Below are 19,454 nucleotides of genomic sequence, written 5' to 3'. Positions count from 1 at the left end.
GATGGGTGTCTTCTGGAGCACTGAGGGACACTGCCATGGGGTCTCCTGGGGCAGGCAGGAGTGGAGCCCAAGGCTGCCTGAAGGAGCCTTTGGAGAGCTAACTGGTACCCTGATTGCAGTCCATTAAGAATCACTTAGGTTAGTTTACTCAATGAATCAACATTAAAAATCTTCCCAAATTTTTCACTTGAATGTATTTTGCTTAGTTCTCAGGAAGGGAACAGAGCTGACACGTCCAGAGGTTTTATTGGCCTTAATCTTCCTCACAGAAGTTTCCCGTTACCTGAAGTTCTCAGAATGCCACAGTAAGAACAGGAAAGAATGTGACTAAGTTTAGGGGGCAGAGGGGAAGCAGCAGTGTGGCAACATTCCTTGGTGGGCCTCAGTGCTCAGGCATCCTTTTTCTGCAGTAAAATCTTGTGTAATTCATCGGCGTCCTCGCTTGTCTTCACCCGAATCAGCATGGTGACCGGGACTGTGGGCTGCTTCTCATCGAGTGGAGGGTTGGGGACACAGACGATGAGGACATTGTTTTTCCCTGTTCGGGTGCACGGCATATTGGGTGGAATCAGAACATTCAGCAGTATGTTGCCTTTGAGTAAACAAAGGAAAATATTATCAAAACAAAATATAAAATATGTATCAACACTGAAGGATTCTTTAAGAAGCTACAGCTTCTACACTGAGGCAAATTCTCGATGTGTTAAAAGTTACAGCCATAAAGTTTTTCATTTCCTGTAGGCTGGACTGTGACAAGCTGTGGGAGCTGGGGTTGACAGGCACCAAGGAAACTGTCCACACTCTGAAATTTCTGAGGCAGGAGCCTTGTTCAGAGTGTCACTGGCTTACCCAGATCGTCACCTTTCATGGTACTTAAGGATGCGGGGTCAGCAGACACAGTGCTTCTCACCAGCACTGCTCACTGGGCAAGAGTGACACTATGGTGACACTGTCCTAGTTAGTCAAATCACAGGAAGTGAACCCCAGGGGTCTTTCGGTGACGCTGGGCAGTCTCACACTACTGACCCCACATCACAGGCCCACTGCTGTCAGAGCTAGTCTTTAATGGACTGTTGCAAGAGTCAGCTCAAGTGTGGCAAGGAGACAGAAATGTGGTATTCTTGTTCGATATAGAAAGATTCCCTAGGGCTGGAGATGGCCCCATCACTAAGCATGCAACACAAGGACCTGGGTTCAAATCTTAGAATCTATGTTTTTAAAAAGCTGAGGATAGCAGCACATTCCTGTAATCCCAGCTTAGAGAAGGGTAGGCATATATGTGGCACAAACAGGTGGATCCTTGAAACTTGAAACTCACTGGTAAGCCAGTCAAGCTGATCAATAAGGTTTAGGTTTAGTGAGATCCTGTTCCAAAATGAGGGTAGAGATCGGCTGAGGAATGAGACCTAATAATCTTGGTCCTCCATGTACCGCCCTCCCCCGGCCCCCTTAAACTGAAACCCGTGTACTTTCTGTGCTCACCAAAGGATCCATCCCACTTGCATGCCGTTCCTCTGCCACACTATAGTGTACGGCAAAGAAAGCCTCTGCGGCACTTCTCCATTATAGCTTCAACACCACACCTATACTGTGCACACAACTTCCCGACACTCAAAACCACATCCATATTAGTAACCAGAAGATAAATTTGACCTCAAGATCACTTTCATTAGACAAAACAAACCCCTATTATTGAGCTTCAAAATCCAAAGAACCACAGGGTCAAGACAAAGCTCTTTACCCACCCGGGACTGCTCTGCACTCACCTAGGTTGGTGTCTGCCCGCACCAAGAGCTGAGTCTTCTGACTGGCTGTGGGTTTTAAATGCAGGGTCCCGACACCCTTCTCTTTAAATTCATTGTCTTTCTTGTAAAATAGTTTACACCTGTGGAAAAACAACAGCCATGATCAGATTCAACAAGTCAGTCTGTTGACACTACTGTTTACCCTCCTGTGAGTCAACTGCAGTGGGTAAGAGGAAAATAAAGTCTTCTTTACCAGACTGTTAGTATCTGGGCTAAGAAAATCAGAGTAAAATAATCTAGTTAGATAGTCTAGAATTCGCCGCCGCTGCCGCCCCCCCCCCCCCCACCTTTCTTTGTAGTGCTGGGCATGGAATCCAGGATCTTGGGCATGCTAGGCGAACTTTGCTAGTGACAATCACAGTCCCCTAGAAACCATCTTCCCTCAAGTCACTCAACATGTCAGCTGACCCACTTCTCACTGCCCTCTCCTGTGCCTTGGTCCTGAGTCTGCCCTGCATCTCTCCCACCCTGCTTTCCCTTAGGTTTTCAAACTCTCTTCAGGCCTTCCATTTGGATCCCTGAGATACTGAGCTACATCTGGAGTAGGGTGTGACTATGGCTAAAGCAGCACACTGTTTTCCAAACCTATGTGTTAGACGAAGACCCTTAGGTAAGAAAATAGAGCCAGCACTCTGGAGGTGGAGGCAGGTGGGTCTGTGAGTTCAAGGTCAGCCAGGGCTGCACAATTAGATCCCTACTCAAAACAAACCACCACAACAAAATTAAACTGACGGTGGTGGCACATGCCTTTAATCCCAACACTCGGGAGGCAGAGGCAGGCGGATCTCTATGAGCTTGAGGCCAGAGCGAGACCCAGGACAGCCAGGGTCACACAGAGAAACCCTGTCTGGAAAACAAAACAAACAAAAAGTTTGCTCATTTGACTTGCTCTGATGAAGAGGAAGCCCCACAAACAAACAAACAAAACTGCAAAGTCAGGATCATTCCTATGTGTCACTTGTATTATTAAAATTAAAATTGTTACTGCCTAGCCGAGTGGTGGGGGTGCACACCTTTCATCCCAGCACTCGGGAGGCAGAGCGAGGCAGATCTCTGTGAGTTCGAGTCCAGCCTGGCCTACAGAGCGAGATCCATGGACAGGCACCAAAACTACATGGAGAAACCCTGTCTCGAAACCCTCCCCACTCCTCCCCAAAAAATTACTGCCTAAAAAGCTCTTGAAATAAAACAAAATTCTATGGCCCATAGCACCTGCAACATAGGACAGCACTCTAATATCTGTGTTTCCCAGTAAACATCTCAGTACAAAATAATCTCATTTAATCTTAACAACAGAACTGAAATTTCCCTTCCAGTCTTTTCCCATCAGCAGAGGAGAGACAGGTTCATAGACCCTAACAGAGAGGAACAACAGTGCCTAACTCTGGCTGTGGGGACCACAGACACCTCCATGCTTACAGCAGAAGCAGAACCAAGTGACTAGGTGATTTTCTGTGGGAGAAGGGAAGAGAACAGGGAGAGAGAGAAGAGATAAATTTATTTAAAAATAAACAGGCCAAGCCTGGTGGCAGGGGCACATGCCTTTAATGCCAGCACTGGAGAGGCAGAGGCCAGTAGGGCCTACAAAGTTTCAGGAGAGCTGGGGCTACACAGAGAAACTCTTGTCTCAAAACAAAAAACCAAACTTCAAAGGGGCCAGGCCTTCCTCCCTGGTCCAGCTGAGGTCCGGCTGGAGCCAGGCTGCCTGCAGGCCGCCCGCACCCCCCCAGCCCACTCACTTTTTGGAGTAGAATGCGTCCTCTTCCTTCACTTCGGTCACCACCACCTTGGGCGGCTCATCGTTCTCTTCTTCATCGCCACCTGGCACAGAAACCACTCAGTCAGCAGATGCTTCCACCCCACCGTCCTGCACATCGACCTGAATACTCCATGGGGGCTGGTAAATACAACTGTGAACACTAAAGAGGGCGCCCTACAGCGCCCCTACCAATGTCCAGAGCCACACTGTGCCCAGGGATAACCACCACCGGCAGTGGTCACAGGGCAAAAGTGGCTGTTTTACAGGCCAAGCTTGTCAGAGAAATTGCTCCAAAGCTTTGATGGAACTGTTACAGGGCTCAATAGTCTTGTATTACAGGGACCTGGCTCATTGGGAGGGGCAGGAGGGGCACATCCTTTCAAGAGAGACACTGCTGGCACACCAAGAGAAGGATCCTCTAAGAGAAAGGCGTCTGTGTCCAACCTGCCCGACTAGAGCAACACTAAAGACTTGGATCAAAAGACTGAACTAAGGTCCGCTAGGATCTATGTCCTGGCAAGCTTCAAAATGATTACTTAGCTGAGGCTCTAGGACTTAAGAAGGTGCTCCAGGAAGGTCAGACACTTGCTGTTTCAACAAATTCCAAGTTTTTCTGACGGTAACATGTGGTAATCACAAGATGGCAACAGTGTCAGATGGTGCAGTGTGCAGGACAAGGGATGACACAGCTGCCCATGTTGGGGAGACACTCTCCTCTTATTTAGAGGCAGAGGAGAAATAAAAGGGGCCCCTTGGGGCTAGAGAAATGGCTCAGAGGTTAAGAGCACTGGCTGCTCTTCCAGAGGTCCTGAGTTCAATTCCCAGCAACCACATGGTGGCTCACAACCATCTATAATGAGATCTGGCATCCTCTTTTGGCATGTAGGCATACAGGTCAGCAGAACACTATGCATAATAAATAAATAAATCCCTAAAAAAGTGTGTGTGTGTGTGGGTATTGGGCCAAGTACCCTGAGGAAGAGTTCAAACAAGGAGCAGTGGCGGCTGGCCCAGACAGGACAGCACAGTGGTGCAGTGGCAAACAGACAAAGGTACTGTACCCCTGGAGAACAGCACATTAATATGCATCCTTGAGGATGCAGTGTTAGGGCCTACTCAAACAGCAGAGGAAGCCAACAGGTCCTAGATTTGACTTTACTCAAGGCTCAGGCACCACATCAGAACTGTTGTCACCCAGACAACGCAGCCTTCTGGAAGGAAGGTAACATCCATACCTGAGGGAACACTGGCCTTGTTCTCTGTTACCATTCAAAGTCTTAATTATTGCCTATCCTATCATGTAGTCCTCACAATATTCTTTACTATTTGTTTTCTTGTACTGAATTCCTTATACCTTTGTATTTATTGTTTACATGTATGTGAGTGTATGTGCACATGTGTGTGCAGGAGCCTGTAGAAGTCAGAAGAGCTCTGGAGCTGGAAACCAAACTTGGGTTCTATGGAAGAGCAAGGAGAACTCTTAACAGTAACACATTTTTATATTCTGGACATCAGGGCCACCAGCTGTTCAGCTTCCAGATGTCCCCTCTACTCCGCAGGCATCTGCTGACTGCCTTCCTGGATGTCCAGGGGATTTTAGGCTTCTTTCACTTTTGTGGCCTCAGGTATTTCAGAGTTGTTCCCCCTGTCCCACACAGTCATTTACACACAGAACATTCAATTATTTAAAACACGTAACTATTTCTATCAAAAATTAGAAACTTGTTGGCTATGATGGTGGCTCACAGCTTTAATCCCAGCACTTGGTAGAAGCTGGAAGATCTCTGTGAGTTCAAGGGCAGCCTGGTCTACATAGCGAGCTCTACCAGAGGCTACAAAGAGAAAAACAAAAAAACAAGGCCTGGAGAGATGGCTCAGAGGTTAAGAGCACTGGCTGCTCTTCCAGAGGTCCTGAGTTCAATTCCCAGCAACCACATGGTGGCTCACAACCATCTGTAATGAGATCTCAAAACCTCTTCCTGCAGGAATATATGCAGACAGAACATTGTATACATAATAATTAAATAAAAGCACACCCATCATTTTAAAAGTTAACTGGATAGAACTGAAGTGTTATGTTATGAGCACTGTGGGTACCAATATCTCTGAAGAAACCCTGCAACTGTGCCCATTGCCAAGACCTGACACACTGGGTACAAAAGGTCCAAGGACACCGATGATTCACGACAGCAGGGCCTTCCTTTGGGCAGGAGTGACCCTCCTTTGCATCGGGTCTGGTCCTAACATTAATGCTGGAGCATCTCATTTACAACCAGATTCCTAAGTACAATCAAATTCAACAGACATTCATGTTGAGCTTTTTCAGTAATCAATTTTTGAAAGTTTTTAATTTGCTTCTTCTAAACACACTACCACATGCTCAGTGCTTTTTAGTTAGCATGTTATAACTTCAGCCAGCCTCCACTGCAGCCTTCTTTTTTTGTTTTTCGAGACAGGGTTTCTCTGTGTAGCTTTGCACCTTTCTTGGATCTCACTCTGTAGCCCAGGCTGGCCTCGAACTCACAGAGATCTACCTACCTTTGCCTCCCGAGTGCTGGAATTAAAGGCGTGCGCCACCACCACCCGGTTCACCGCAGCCATCTTTAACACACCTTTATTAGGCACCTGGAGATGCGCCTCATGAAGACAGAGGCTGGACTGCTGGTGAATACCATGTCATTGCTCTCCAAAGAACCACACCTCCACCCCACTCAGCCCTGGTGAGCTTTTAGCACCCTGTAAAGCAGGCCTCGCTCTATGTTTAGGATAAGGACTAAGCAGCTGTGACACACACAGAAAATGGAGCACCTGGGACCTTCTCATTAGACCTACACAGATGTCAGTCAGGGGCTTAGCACTTACCTCTGCATTCACTGCTGCTGCCTCCTGCTTGACTTTCTGATGCTTTAGCAGAAAACGGTGAAGAGGCAGCTTTACTTTGGGCAGCATCTTTACCAAATAAACTAGAGTTTCCAGGGGAGAATGAAAACCCAGTCAGGGAGCCAGAGCTTAACGAGCCCAAAACTGAACTCTCAATTTTCTTGCCAAAATTAAACGAGGCACTCGTTGCTCCTTGTGCTGCATCCGGTTTCTTTTCTGCTGTAAACTCCACCTTTTCAGATGTGTCCTCGGCTTTGTTACCGTGAAACGGAAACGGTGGCTCTCGTAGGTTAGCCGAACTAACGAGGGAAGGAGACAGCATTCCGGCCGCTCCCCTGTCAGTCTGGCTCTCACAACTGCGGCCGTCTCCATTCTCAAGCTGCTTCTCAATCGTGGCCAAGTACCTTTCGTAGTCTTTAAAAATGGGCGTCAGGTCACACAGTGGGTTCGTATTCACATGCTTCACTATCCAGTCCCGGACAGAGCAGTTCAAGCCAGCCAACTGCTTGTGATAGACATTCCCAGTGCAGGCTGTACTGGAAGCAGGGCCAGAGGAGGCCAGCTGATTGCTGGTAGTACATTTGGGGCTTGAAATCTTTTTATCCACCAGGGTAGTAGGGCCATTCACAGCAAAAGAACCTGTAAGAAGTTAAAGTCCAAACACTTTAGAAGCGGTCTGATTAAACCCTCTAAGGGCTGGGTTTTTTTTGGTTTTTTTTTTTTTTTTTTTTTTGAGCTGAGGATCGAACCCAGGGCCTTGCGCTTACTAGGCAAGCGCTCTACCACTGAGCTAAACCCCCAACCTGTTGGTTTGTTTTTATTGTGTTTCAATGGAGGCTTGCTATGTAGTCCCAAGCAAGCTTGAACTCCCCATTCTGCTTCAGCTTCTTGAGCCGGGACAACAGGTGTGTGCCACTAGGCTCAGCTACAACAAGGTTTTGCACGGCTACCACCATGCTCTGCTTTCCCCGTCACTGTTCTCCAAGCTTGTGTTCGTAAGCCAACACTGAGGAACTGGATATCCAGCAAGCGGTTACTAAGTCACTAAGGCTATTCTGCTTAGTAAGGACTAAACACGTCAGTGGATGCTGAGTGCCTGCAGGAGGGAGCAGAGTTCAAAGTCATCCTCACTACACTGCTAACGGCTAGCCTGAGCTCCTGCAGCTAAGCTACATGAGACCCATCTCAAACCAACGAACACCACACAGCATACACTTTCAGAGCCAGTCAGGATCATTTTTAGGATTCAGCCCAAGATCCTGTTCTTTATGTAAATCCCAGAAGTTGCTGACTAACTCATCCAAAACAGGATTGGGTATTCAGTATTTCCTGTTCAAGCCTATATTGGGAAACAGTGACCAAAGACAGTGTCACCCCAGTTTCCACTAGCATTTTTAGTGGGAAGTGCACAGAAAGCCCTTGGTGTGCATGTACCAGGACTTCCTGCTAGTCAATTCTGGGACTCAGGTTAGGAAGTTGAAAGTGAAGCCACACAGCAAATAACTGGCAGAGCTGAGAAGAGAACCGCTGTGGGCTGATGCAAAGGTAACGTGTTCTGCTGGCTCACTTCTCCATGCATCTCGCCGAGGCCCATCCTTTCACTGCTATGTCCAAGGGATGCAGTGTAGAAACATACTCTCCTGCTGGGTCTGCTAGCACATACAGTATCCCAGTATTCAGAGGTTGGAAGAGGAGGACTGAGTTCAAGGTCAGCCTGGGCTATATATCAAGACCCTGTCAAAGGGAAAAAGTAAAACAAAAACAACCTGGTAGCAGAGCTCTCTTTCAGGAACTATTTCAGAGGGGGCTGGAGAGGGAGTAACTCACCAAAGGTTGCTTTGGGCTCCACTGCTGCCTTTGTGCTGGAGAAGGGTGTGGCACTGGCTGTGCTGTTTCCATTTGTCAGTCCTTCCAGAGGCTTCCCTCCAGAGCCACCACCAAATCCAGAAAATCCTCCTCCTCCAGAAGGCACAACCAAACCTTTAAACCCTTTAAAGGCTCCTCCACTGTCAGACTGCAAAGAGAGAAAGCACACTTTAGGCAAGCAGAGCTCAGACGTGGGGCACTGTACCTAAGGGAAGCTACCAGTACGGCCCAGACAGGAGAGAGGGAAGGATGGTGCATGCCTCTAGCGACAGCAGTGTCAGAGCTGCCTTCCTGAAACAGTCAGGAGATGGGTGGAATCAGTATTTAAAGGCACTGTATATAGTCAATGTTAGGATCCTGCCCTCACTCTGGCACATGCGCAGCTCGGGGTCTTGTGTCTTAGGTCATTAGGGGGCACTGGCGACTACTCACGCATGGTGTGGCCTGGCCTGGTCACCTTAAAAGCCAGATGCAGACTCTACCCTCTCCCTGTTCAGCTCTGCTCCCTCCCCCAGGCCTGGCTTCCCTCTCCCTCCTAATAAAGCTCTCTGTAACTCTGGTAGTCGTGGCCCTAACTCTTGACTTTTCCACTGCCACCAGTGCTGTTTATCTTTCAGTCAAATATTAAAAATTCATGTTCCTGCCACCGAGCTCCAGAATAACTGAAAATATTCCCAATACAATTAAACCTCATGCACCTTTCAAAGAACATTTGCCTAAAGAAGCTTTAGAAACACAAAATTAGAATAATTAAAAATATTTCACTGTTTACCTAATTTCTCAAGAACTTTGGGGTTCCAGGCTGTTCTCAGCCTACAGAAATCTGAGGAGACCACACTGCAGATTCTAGCCTTTCTATTAGTTAAGCAATCTTTCTTTTCCTTGCTGTTTCCTAATTCCTGTCTTTGGTAAACTCTTCCCTTGGCCAGCCTGTTCAGTCAGCTGAGATGCTGTAAAACTTACATTCCTTATCAAAGTCTAGACACACACAGACACACAGACTCACACCCACACACAGTGAAACCTTCTTCATTTCCCAGACAGCCCATGTTTTGGTTGGTTTTTGTCAATTCTGACACAAGCTTGAGTCATCTGGAAAGAAGAACCTCAATTGAGAAAATGCCTCCTGATTTCCTTGATTAATAACCCATGTGGGAGGGCCCAACTCACTGTGAGCAGCACCACCCTTGAGCAGGATGTTCCTTAGCTATGTTAGAAAGCATGCTGAGAGCCAGGAGGAGCAAACCAATAAGCAGCATTCCTTCCTGGCAGTGGTTCTCACCCTTCCTAATGCTGTGACCCCAGCCATAAAATTATTTTTGTAACTACTTCACAACTGTCATTTTGCTACTTTTACAAATGGTAACATAAATATCTGTTTTCCAATGGTCTTGGGCAATCCCTGTGAGTGGAACTCCCCAAAGGGGTCGCAACTCACAAGTGAGAACCGCTCTACAGCCTCTGCTAGAGTTCTTTCCCTTCGTGATGGACTACAACCGTAAGTTGCCCTCTCTTAAGTTGCTTTAGCTCATGGTGTAGCAACAGAAACTCCAACTAAGACAGCCCAGTTAGCCTTAATGTTAGATTTTTATTTTTCAAAAGCACTTTTAATCACACCTACAGATTTTCAAATGTTTACTGACCACCGATACATTTACAGCAATAAAATCAGAAAGAATGAGAAATCTTAAATACATCTTTAATTCTGATGTCTTTGTCTATTTGGCAGAGCATCACGAATCACAGGCTGGACTTCCACTTGCTATGTAGTCTGTGACCTTGAACTTCTGAGCCTTCTGCCTCCATCTCCTGAGCCCTGAGTTTACAGGCATGTGCACTATCCCCAGAGCTTCACAAATGCTAGTCATGTACTCTGCCAACTGAGCAATGCCCCTGCCCCAAACCTGATTTCTGATCAATCACATCTTACAAGGGGCCAGGAGGTGACTAAGTGGTTAAGAGCACTTACTGCTCTTCCACAGGACCCGACCCAAGCATGATTCTCATCACCCATATCAGGTGCTTCACAACTGCCTTACTAAAACTCCAGTTCCCAGGGCTTTGATGCCTTCTTTTGGCCTCTGTGTGCAAGCACTCACATGCACACACGCATGCACGCTCACACACTCTTAAAAAAGAAAAATAGCAAAAACACCATCTCCTGAAAGATAGATGTTTTGCACAATCAAACAGTTTGCCAGGCAGTGGTAATGCACACCTTTAATCCCAGCACTCAGGAGGAAGAGGCAGGTGATCTCTGTGTTGGAGGCCAGCCTGGTCTACAGAATGAGTTCCAGGACAGCCAGAGCTACACAGAGAAACCCTGTCTCAAAAAAAAACCAAAAAGAAAAAAAAAAACCCTCAAATATATCATGTGACTCACAGACAAGCTGTGAGACTATAGAGAGCTCTTCAGGGCCTTTTGATTCTGCAGGGATTTAAACTCACATAGTATTTATTGATACTTTAGAAACCGCTGACAGTAAGTGATTTCTAACCACATTTTAGAGTAAATCTGACACATTAATGTTTTCCTTTTTTTTTTTAAAGACATGGTCTCATTATGTAGACCAGGCTGGGCCTTGAACTCAGATCAAGGAATTAAAGACGTGCACTACTATGCCGGGCTTGACACATCCATATTATTTCTAATGTCTAGATCTGTTTGCATCTGGTGTTTGGGGAAAGCCCATTTCTTCATTCAGGTAGATGCTATGACTCTGTCTCATCCCAGTAAAATAGAGGTTGGGAGATGGCTCACCAGGTAGAGCATGTGCCATACAAATGCTGGGGACCAGAGTTCAGTTCCCAGCACCCATTAAATGATGACTGGGTGTGGCAGCCCTGATTCTAATCCCAGTGAGTGGGAGGTAGACTCGGAATCCACACAGCAAACTAGCTGGCTAGACTAGGCAAATCAGCAATGTCTGGGTTCAAATGAGAGACTATGCCTCAATATGTAAAGTGGAGAGTCATGGAGGAAGACACTCAACGGCTACACACGTACTGCACATACACCCGCTGTCCCCCCCACTGACATGTAATAAGAATAATGATGACAGTAATAATAACAGGTGGTAATAAGAGGATACTTGATGTTGACTCCTGGCCTCCACATGCACACACATGTAGTTGATTCTGAAGTGGCCACAAAGGTTGATTTCAAAATAGTTTCTTCTTTGTGACCAGATTCTAGCTGTTGTGATAGTAGCCGAATGCCATTACATTTTCCTGCAGCTTGCAGCACATGCCACCATATTATGGAATCTATCAGCACATGAAATGCTCCTAGCATGTGACAGGATTCTCCTTTCCCACCCCCCACCCCCTTCCTTCCACCTCACACCACTATTGAATGGTACTAATTTTTCCTCTTTATGTTGTCACAACTTTGTCATTATTCATCTTAGTGTCTCAGCTAACTGGATGGCTCATCATTACGTTTCCTAGCTTCCAAGATCTACACCAAGAAGCACTTTAAAAAGGCCTTTGTGGGGGCTAGATATGGCTCAACAGTTTGGAGCACTCGCTGCTGCTCTTCCAGAAGACCTGAGTTCCGATCCTAGTCCCATGTTCAGAGAGCTTACAAATACCTATAACACCAGAGGATCTAAAACTTTCTTCCGACCTCTTTTGGCACCTGCACCCATGGCGCATAAACACATACACAGCCACATAAATTAAATACGAATACACACACACACACACACACACACACACACACACACACACACAAATAAAATGTGTGTGCTGGTGAAATGGTTCGGCAGGTAAAGGTACCTGTCTTGTCACCAAACCTGATGACCTGAACTTGATTTCCAGGGACCAGATGCTGGAGAGAACTGACTCCCACAGTTGTCCTGACCTCTCTGTGTGCCACAGTAGGCACACAAGCACTAATCCCCATGCATACACATATGAAAAATGTGCACAGGGAAAGCATTTGCTATACAAATGCTCTGTGACTAGGAAACCTGTTAGTAAGACACGAAAGTTGTAGGAAGCACTCACTTCAAATCCAACGTTCCTACGCTTTGCCTTCTTTATGGCTCTATTCTTCAAGACTTCCTCACTGGCCACTGAGAATGTTCCCACCTGCAAGAATGGACGAATTAGACAACAGAAAAGTAAGGCCAAAAGAAGATTAAAAGAGTTTACTGTTAACACATTAAGAAACAGCTCATGGGGCTGGGGATTTAGCTCAGTGATAGAGTGCTTGCCTAGCAAGCACAAGGCCCTGGGTTCGATCCTCAGCTCCGGAAGAAAGAAAAAGAAAAAAAGAAAAAAAAAAAAAGAAACAGCTCACACTGGGCATGCCTTTAATCCCAGCCCTCAGGAGGCAGAGCCAGGAAGATCTCTGAATTCAAGGTCAGCCTGGTCTACAGAGCGAGATCCAGGACAGGCATCAAAACTACTCAGAGGAAACCCTGTCTTGAAAAAAACCAAAAGAGAAAGAAAAGAAAAAAAAGCTCACATTGAGTATCTACAGAAATCTGTAGATTCCAATTCTAATCAGGTGCCACGAGTCTTTCAGAATCTACAAATCCAGGCTTCAAGTCCCAACCCAGAGACAGGAATATGTGATTTCTGAAAGATGAACACCACCGAAACTTTGGTGCACTAATATTCATTAGTGGCTTCCTCAAATATCTTAGACATATTGTCTAGAAGAAGCACTAGTAAAGTCACAGTAAGTTGCCTATGTCAACAAGACATAAGAGCTACCATCCAAAAGCTCATGATTGGTAGTAGATAGTAAAGCCCATTCTGAAGCCAGGAGCTTACTACTAGTTTTCAAAAACATTAAGTTAAAGCGGTGGCGCACGCCTTTAATTCCAGCACTGGGGAGGCAGAGGCAGGTGGATCTCTGTGAGTTCGAGGCCAGCCAGAGCTATTATACATAGAAACAAGCAAACAAAAGAGTTGATACAGATAGCATCCACATTCTTCTTTTGTAGAATAGGACTCTGCACGTGCTAAGCATGGGCTGTACCACTGAGCTACAGCCTTCCACTGTTTTGGAGAAGGCTCCTGGTCCTGCCCACCTTGCCCACTGTCTAAAATGGCCAGCAACCTAGTCACAAATGCCTCCAGTCAACCAGTGCTCTTCCATGGTGTGAAAAACGTGTTAAAGGGCTTTGTTTTTTCTGTATCTATTCTCTTACCGATCTAGTTAGGGCCAGAACTAAATATTTCCTGCACAAAATTCTCACTGAGTCAAGTGTGCCAGCTCCAACCCATAGCCCCTATAAACAGGAGGCTGATGCAGCAGGACTGACAGACAGTTCAAGGCCAGCCTGAATTAGAATGTGAGATTATCTCAAAATCAGAACTACTCTCCTACCCAGAACAAGGACCATTTGGCTACATTTGTCAATTAATGAAACTGATTTCCATACTCATTTCAGTAAGTAGAGCCTGCCCAGGTTCTTTCACTCTTGGACACTTTAGTCTCAAACAATTCTAGGGCAGTCTAGATCTTGTTCCCAGGACTGTGCTTAAGACCAAGGAGGGGAGAAAATCCATGATCAAAGCTTCAACTAAAGACCAAGGCAGTTAAAGGCCCTGTAAAAACATTAATATACCAGTGGTTTGATTTTCCTAAACATACCAGCATACAGATCAGTACCAAAAAGGAAGACAGCAGCCTAAGAATAAAACTGCAAAACACTTTTTCTTCCCTGACTTACCACCTAGCTGTGTGCTATAGACCTGGAGTTAGCTTTGCTACAGATTTTCTTAGTAAACTCACTTAGGAGTACCAACTTGCTCAAGAGACCTAGAAATGCAAAGGTTTCCTCACAGGAGACAACTTTAATCTTGCTGATATAAATTCTATTCCAATCAGTACAACTGCTGGGATGCAGGTGTAGCATCAGAACAGCAAGCAGCAGGCATGAGAAGCACCAGAGTGAAGGGGACAGGGGAGAGAACAGACTGAAGCTTCCTTAACTTGCTGTCTAGTGATGTCTAAAATACACTCAAACCACAGTAGAGGACACTGCAAGTGTGTGCAGGAAGGTATGTCGAAGGTATGTCTACACACTCATCATCAGGAACACACACTAGTAGAAAAGCACAGTCACACATGAAGAACAAGTTTCTACAGTAAATGAACACAGCTCACGAGAAAGCATCATCTCCTACTCTGTGTATTCTAAAGGTTTTAAAATTCTACCATCATGTTCTTCACGTGGACCACAACAGGAGCTTAACTGCAGACAGCAAGAAACAGCCAAGGGAACTGCTCTGTACCTCTTCAGCTTCATCTTCTTGGTCCCAGTTCCTATCTGTTAATTCCTTCTCGGCAATTCTTTTGGCCATTTTTTTGAACCTAGATTACAGAAAACAGAAATAAGATGTTTGCTTTTCTGCACCAAGATAGCTCTTACAAATATTTTTTTGTTGTAGTCTTCATTTATTTTGTAATAAAATCACAAAATAGAGAAATATAAGAAAAAGCAGTTAACAGGTTTTAAGCAAATGAGATTTACTTACATGGATTTGCTTAAAGGGAAGGAAATACACTAGGAAATTAAGGAAAATATGGAGATGAGCGAATTTAACTCTACTTTTTTAATTAATTTTTTTTTATTACAAGTAATTTAAAAAATATAGTCCAGCATAGGATCTAGTAAGCATGCTCCTGATGCCGCTGAAAACTGCATCAGTGAGGGCTTTACAATGGGCTGGGGGATTCCAGTGGAACATTTTCATTTACTATTTCAAGAGGCAGGCACAGATCCGAGAGGAACACAGGCACTCTTTCCCAACAGGAAGCCAACTCCATTCAGAAAGATTAAATGAAACATCTATTTTTTCTTTCAAAATCTACAATATTTATGCAGTATACTGTACATACAATAAAGTCCTTAGGTCAATGCAAATATTCTTGCCATAAACAAAACATTTTTAATATTTAAAATTTAAAGATGCTAAGTTTATTCTTAGGTAAGGATTTTAATAATGCACTGGAAATACTTCTGCAACCAAGTAATTTTCTTAAGGCTACAATTGACAGAAATGTCTCCCAATTAACATTTAATTGCCCTGAATTACATATTGTGAAAAGCTAAGACATTACTTACAAATTCAAAACCTTATTACTATGGATGTGTTAACATCTCAGAATATAAATTACTTCAAAAGTACACCCTCAGGGCTAGAGAGCTGGCTTGGCAGATAAGGGAGTGCACTGGTAGTGCAGAGTGTTTAATTCCCAGGACCCACCACAAGCTAACAAGTACCTGTGACTCCAATTCCAGGGGTATCTAATTCTTCTGGCTTCCACAGCAAGCACACACCAACCCAAATAATAAATCTTTAATAATGATAATAATAATGTTGATGATGATAATAATAATAGTAATAGCCAGGGATGGTGGCACACACCTTTAACCCCCAGGGTTAGAAGTAGAGGTAGGTGGATCTCTGTGAGTTCAAGGACAGGCTGGTCTACGAAACAAGTTCCAGGACAGCCAGGGCTACACAGAGAAACCCTGTCTCAAAAATAGCTTTTCTTTTTTAGAAATACTAACAACAACAGGGGCTGAAGAGATAGTTCAGCAGTTAAGAGGGTGTACTACTCTTATAGAGGAACTGAGTTCTGTTCCCAGCACCCATGTCCAGTGGCTCACATGCCTTTATCTCCAGCTATAGGGGATCCAGTGCCCTCTTCTGACCTTCACAGGCACTGTGTACACACGTGTATACACACACACACACGAACAACAAACAAAAGGAAAAAAAATCAACCCACATCAGATCTGACTGAGGGCTTTGATCTAAGTATTGTTTGTATTCTTTAGAGCCTCAGCAGCAGCAGCAGCTGCCTGGGCTGGCAGTTATCTGTCAGGACCCCTTCCTGATATTTCTCCATTCATTTGCCCTCAGCACAGCAACCCACCACAGTAGGCATCCTAGAACAGACACTAGAGACCATCTTACCCATCATCTAATGCTCTAAGCAGATTAGCAGTACAGAGTTAAGTTTTGAATCAGAGAACTCCAAAGCCCTCCAGAATCTGATGTGCAGGGAGGGGCTTACAGGGATTTTTTTTTTCTGATTACAGAATGACTTTAAAATTGAAGATTCTAAAATCTACAGCATGAACTCTAATAACACCAGTGACTGGGAGCTCTCTCTTTTTAACTCCTCCCCACAAACACTGCAAAGCTGAGCTTATCAGAAACAGCATTCTTCATAGAACTCATCACAGGTAAGGTTTCTGGATCCATCAGGAAATTTTTCTATCAGGAAATTTTTCTAATAATTACCTAACATCAACACCAGAGGGCAGAAGAGGCAAGCAGCCGACGGGTTACAGTCACTGTTTTATGATGTGGACAAAAGGGGTGTCGGAAAACACAAATACAGGTACTAAGTAAAATAAAAATATCTAACTCATACTTGAAACTAAAGAGTAGCTGCCATAATAAATAAATTAATGAAGATGATGCCATTTCCTATTTATTCAGTCAGATAAAACAGAAAACAAGAATTTTAGTTTGGTTTACTGATGACTCCAAATGTCCCAAACCTGCTTGACTCATAGGAAACTGTTGCAGAATCAGTGATCGGAGGCACTGCATATTTGAGAAAATACTACAAGCTACTAGTGCTAGCAACCAAGACAAGCCGAGAGATCGGGGCAACTGAGTTTGGTGAATGCTTCCTTATCTATGGGATAGAAGGAGCGAGTGCTATACAAGATTAAAAAAAAAAAAAGCATAGCTTAGCTTGGTGCTTGGAGCAGAGCAGAGGAAGTGCTTTGTAAATTTGTGTGTGTGTGTGTGTGTGTGTGTGTGTGTGTGTGTGTGTGTAGTTGAGGATCGAACCCAGGGCCTTGTGCTTGCAAGGCAAGCGCTCTACCACTGAGCTAAATCCCCAACCCCCGCTTTGTAAATATTAATTAAACAAGTTTGGTTAAAAATAAAATACTACTTTTACCCCCCAAACTCAAAAGTTGTAGCGTGGGAAAACAAAGGAACTCGAACAATAAGCTCAACTTTTAAAACACATTTCACCAACCGGGGTGATGGCAATAGGGAGGCTGAGGCAGGATAAGAGTTTGAAGCCAGTCTAAGCCACACACAAGTTCGAGGACAGCACAGGAGATACATATAAGCAAAAACCTCGCCTTTAAAAACAACAAAGGAACCAAATACCTACTTCTTCCACATTCCAAACAGTTAATCTCCCTCTTCTGAAAAGACATCTCTGCGAAGTACTTGGAAGAAGGCCTGGCACTAGAGACTTATTTGCCAGCAATTATTGTTATTGTGAAGGCTTTCCTTTTTTCTTTTGGAGTGCTGGGGAACAGGACTCGGGGGCTCCTGTACGTGCTAGGCAAGTCCTCTACCGAAGCGTTACCGGGGAAATTGAATCCCCGTAACAAATGGGTTACCCCGGCAGCCCGGAAGAGTTTTTTGCCAATGTCTGCGTTCGTGGGCAAAATGGCACCAAGTTATGAAATGCCTTCCAGGTGTAAAGCGCTGTAACTGTTAGGAGAAAGGCATGACTCGCCAGCGATCGCTCTCTGCGGTGCGCGCAACCCACTACAGCCTAGTTCTGCTCTCCAGGGATGAACTTCACATGAAAAACACCGCGCTGGCTACCCTCGAGAGCCAGGGGCAGATCGAGGTCCCGGAAACGCCCCGGAAAGCCCAAACCGCAAGACCGGCTCTTGACGAACCCGGGTGACCAAAGGCCTGGGAACGCTGTGCGCGCGACCGCGACCAGCCGGGGGGGACGATGGATGAGGAAGGACGGCCAGCGGTGGGCCGGGGCAGCCCTGCCGCCGCCTACCTCCGTCCGGGCCGAGCCCCGAGCCCCGAGCCCCGCCGAGCCCTCCTCCGGCCGGGAGGAACGCCGCGGTTCGCAGGGCAGGCCCGGGCCGGCTTCCCAAACAGCCGCCCGCGTCGCCGAAGGCCGCCGCCGCCCCGCCTTCCCGGCCCGCCCGGCTCTCACCTCCTGAGCGGCCGCCGCAGATCGCGCTGGGTCCCCGGCGCCGCGGCGGACAGGGCCGAGGCGGCGGTCGCGGCCGCTGGGAGCTTCCGGTACGCCGAGCACCTCCAAGGACTTCGTGGTCAGCAGGCCTCGGGAGCTTGGAGTCGGACACTGAGGGGACGAGACATCCGCCCAGCCTGAAGCGGCTACTGAACGTTGAAGAGAGCGCTCTGAGCCGCCATTTTGTAACTCGAAACGCCCGTCAGAACCAATTCGAAAAAAAAAAGGAAAGAAACGCCCGCGTCCAACGACTGCGCAAGCGCGTCGGAGCCCCAGCGGCCGGCACCTCTTCCTAAGGGCCGCCGGGTGTCACGTGGCCCACACGTCCGCCCCCTTGGAAACGGTCGCTGGGAGGAGCTTGAGTTTCGCGCACGCGCGCAGGGACCGCGGGCTCGGGCGGCGGAGCCGGCGCCTCTGGCCACGCGCGTCCAGCACGTTGGTCACGTGTCGGCCGCCCTCCGGGTTGGAGGCGGTTCGGGCGCCCGTGGCTGCTGAGGCGCGGGCGGGAGGAGTTGTGTGGTCCAGTCCGCGGCTTGGGTGGAGTGGGGGGGCGGCTGAGGAGGCGGGCGGTGAATGTGGGGAAACGTGAGGCGTGCGCAGCGTGCTTCCCTCGCGGACGGCTCTCCCGCGGTCTCGGCCCGCGGCTTGGAAGCCGGTTGTGGCACCGCGCTGCGGAGCCCCGAGGGACAGGCGCCAGTCGCTGTCACGTGATAGACATCCTCCGATTCCCTCGTTGGGGGCTGTGGAGGTGAAAGTAAATTTCCCCAAAGCTTCAGGGCGGGTTGGGGCCCACGGGGGATGACGTCCCCGGAGGCATTCTTCAGCTGCGGGACGACTCCTGCGCCCTGGATCAGGACTCCTGTTTTTGTGTCTTTAGCTGACCCTGCACTCTCGAGCAGTGCAGTGACAGGTTCGGCTGCTACAAAGCGGTGCCGGGTGGTCGACTTCCGATTAAGGTTTAAAAGAGACTGTCAGGCAGAAGACACTATGGTCATTAGAGCCATCAGTAACCGTCTAGAAACTATTTTCAGAAAAATAAGCAATTCTAGAGCAATAGTTCCTAACTTTTTTGGTTTTTCGAGACAGGGTTTCTCTGTAGTTTTGGTGTCTGTCCTGGACTAGCTCTGTAGCCCAG

General features: G+C 46.7%; 1 protein-coding gene across 1 annotated transcript; it reads right to left on the bottom strand.

Annotated features, from left to right (window-relative positions):
- Positions 1–227: 227 nt before the first annotated feature.
- Positions 228–18,612, bottom strand: Nup50 (nucleoporin 50). The gene is made up of 8 exons (XM_036208035.1): positions 18,281–18,612; positions 14,566–14,644; positions 12,322–12,405; positions 8,272–8,458; positions 6,427–7,083; positions 3,545–3,626; positions 1,767–1,885; positions 228–592 (listed from the first exon to the last, which is right to left on the bottom strand). The coding sequence occupies exons 2-8, from the start codon at positions 14,632–14,634 to the stop codon at positions 390–392; spliced, it is 1,401 nt and encodes a 466-aa protein (XP_036063928.1). The 5' UTR covers positions 14,635–14,644; positions 18,281–18,612; the 3' UTR covers positions 228–389.
- Positions 18,613–19,454: the final 842 nt, after the last annotated feature.

Source organism: Onychomys torridus, chromosome 16, assembly GCF_903995425.1.
Source record: "Onychomys torridus chromosome 16, mOncTor1.1, whole genome shotgun sequence".
Taxonomy (NCBI): domain Eukaryota; kingdom Metazoa; phylum Chordata; class Mammalia; order Rodentia; family Cricetidae; genus Onychomys; species Onychomys torridus.
This window is presented reverse-complemented; position numbering and strand designations above follow the sequence as displayed.

Excerpts from the sequence above, each read along its gene's own strand:
- Nup50 (XM_036208035.1), bottom strand. The coding sequence starts at position 14,634 with ATGGCCAAAAGAATTGCCGAGAAGGAATTAACAGATAGGAACTGGGAC. Across the intron at positions 7,084-8,271 it reads GGAGCCCAAAGCAACCTTTG|GTTCTTTTGCTGTGAATGGC; the intron begins GTGAGTTACTCC and ends AACTTCTTACAG. Across the intron at positions 593-1,766 it reads GCGGGCAGACACCAACCTAG|GCAACATACTGCTGAATGTT; the intron begins GTGAGTGCAGAG and ends GTTTACTCAAAG.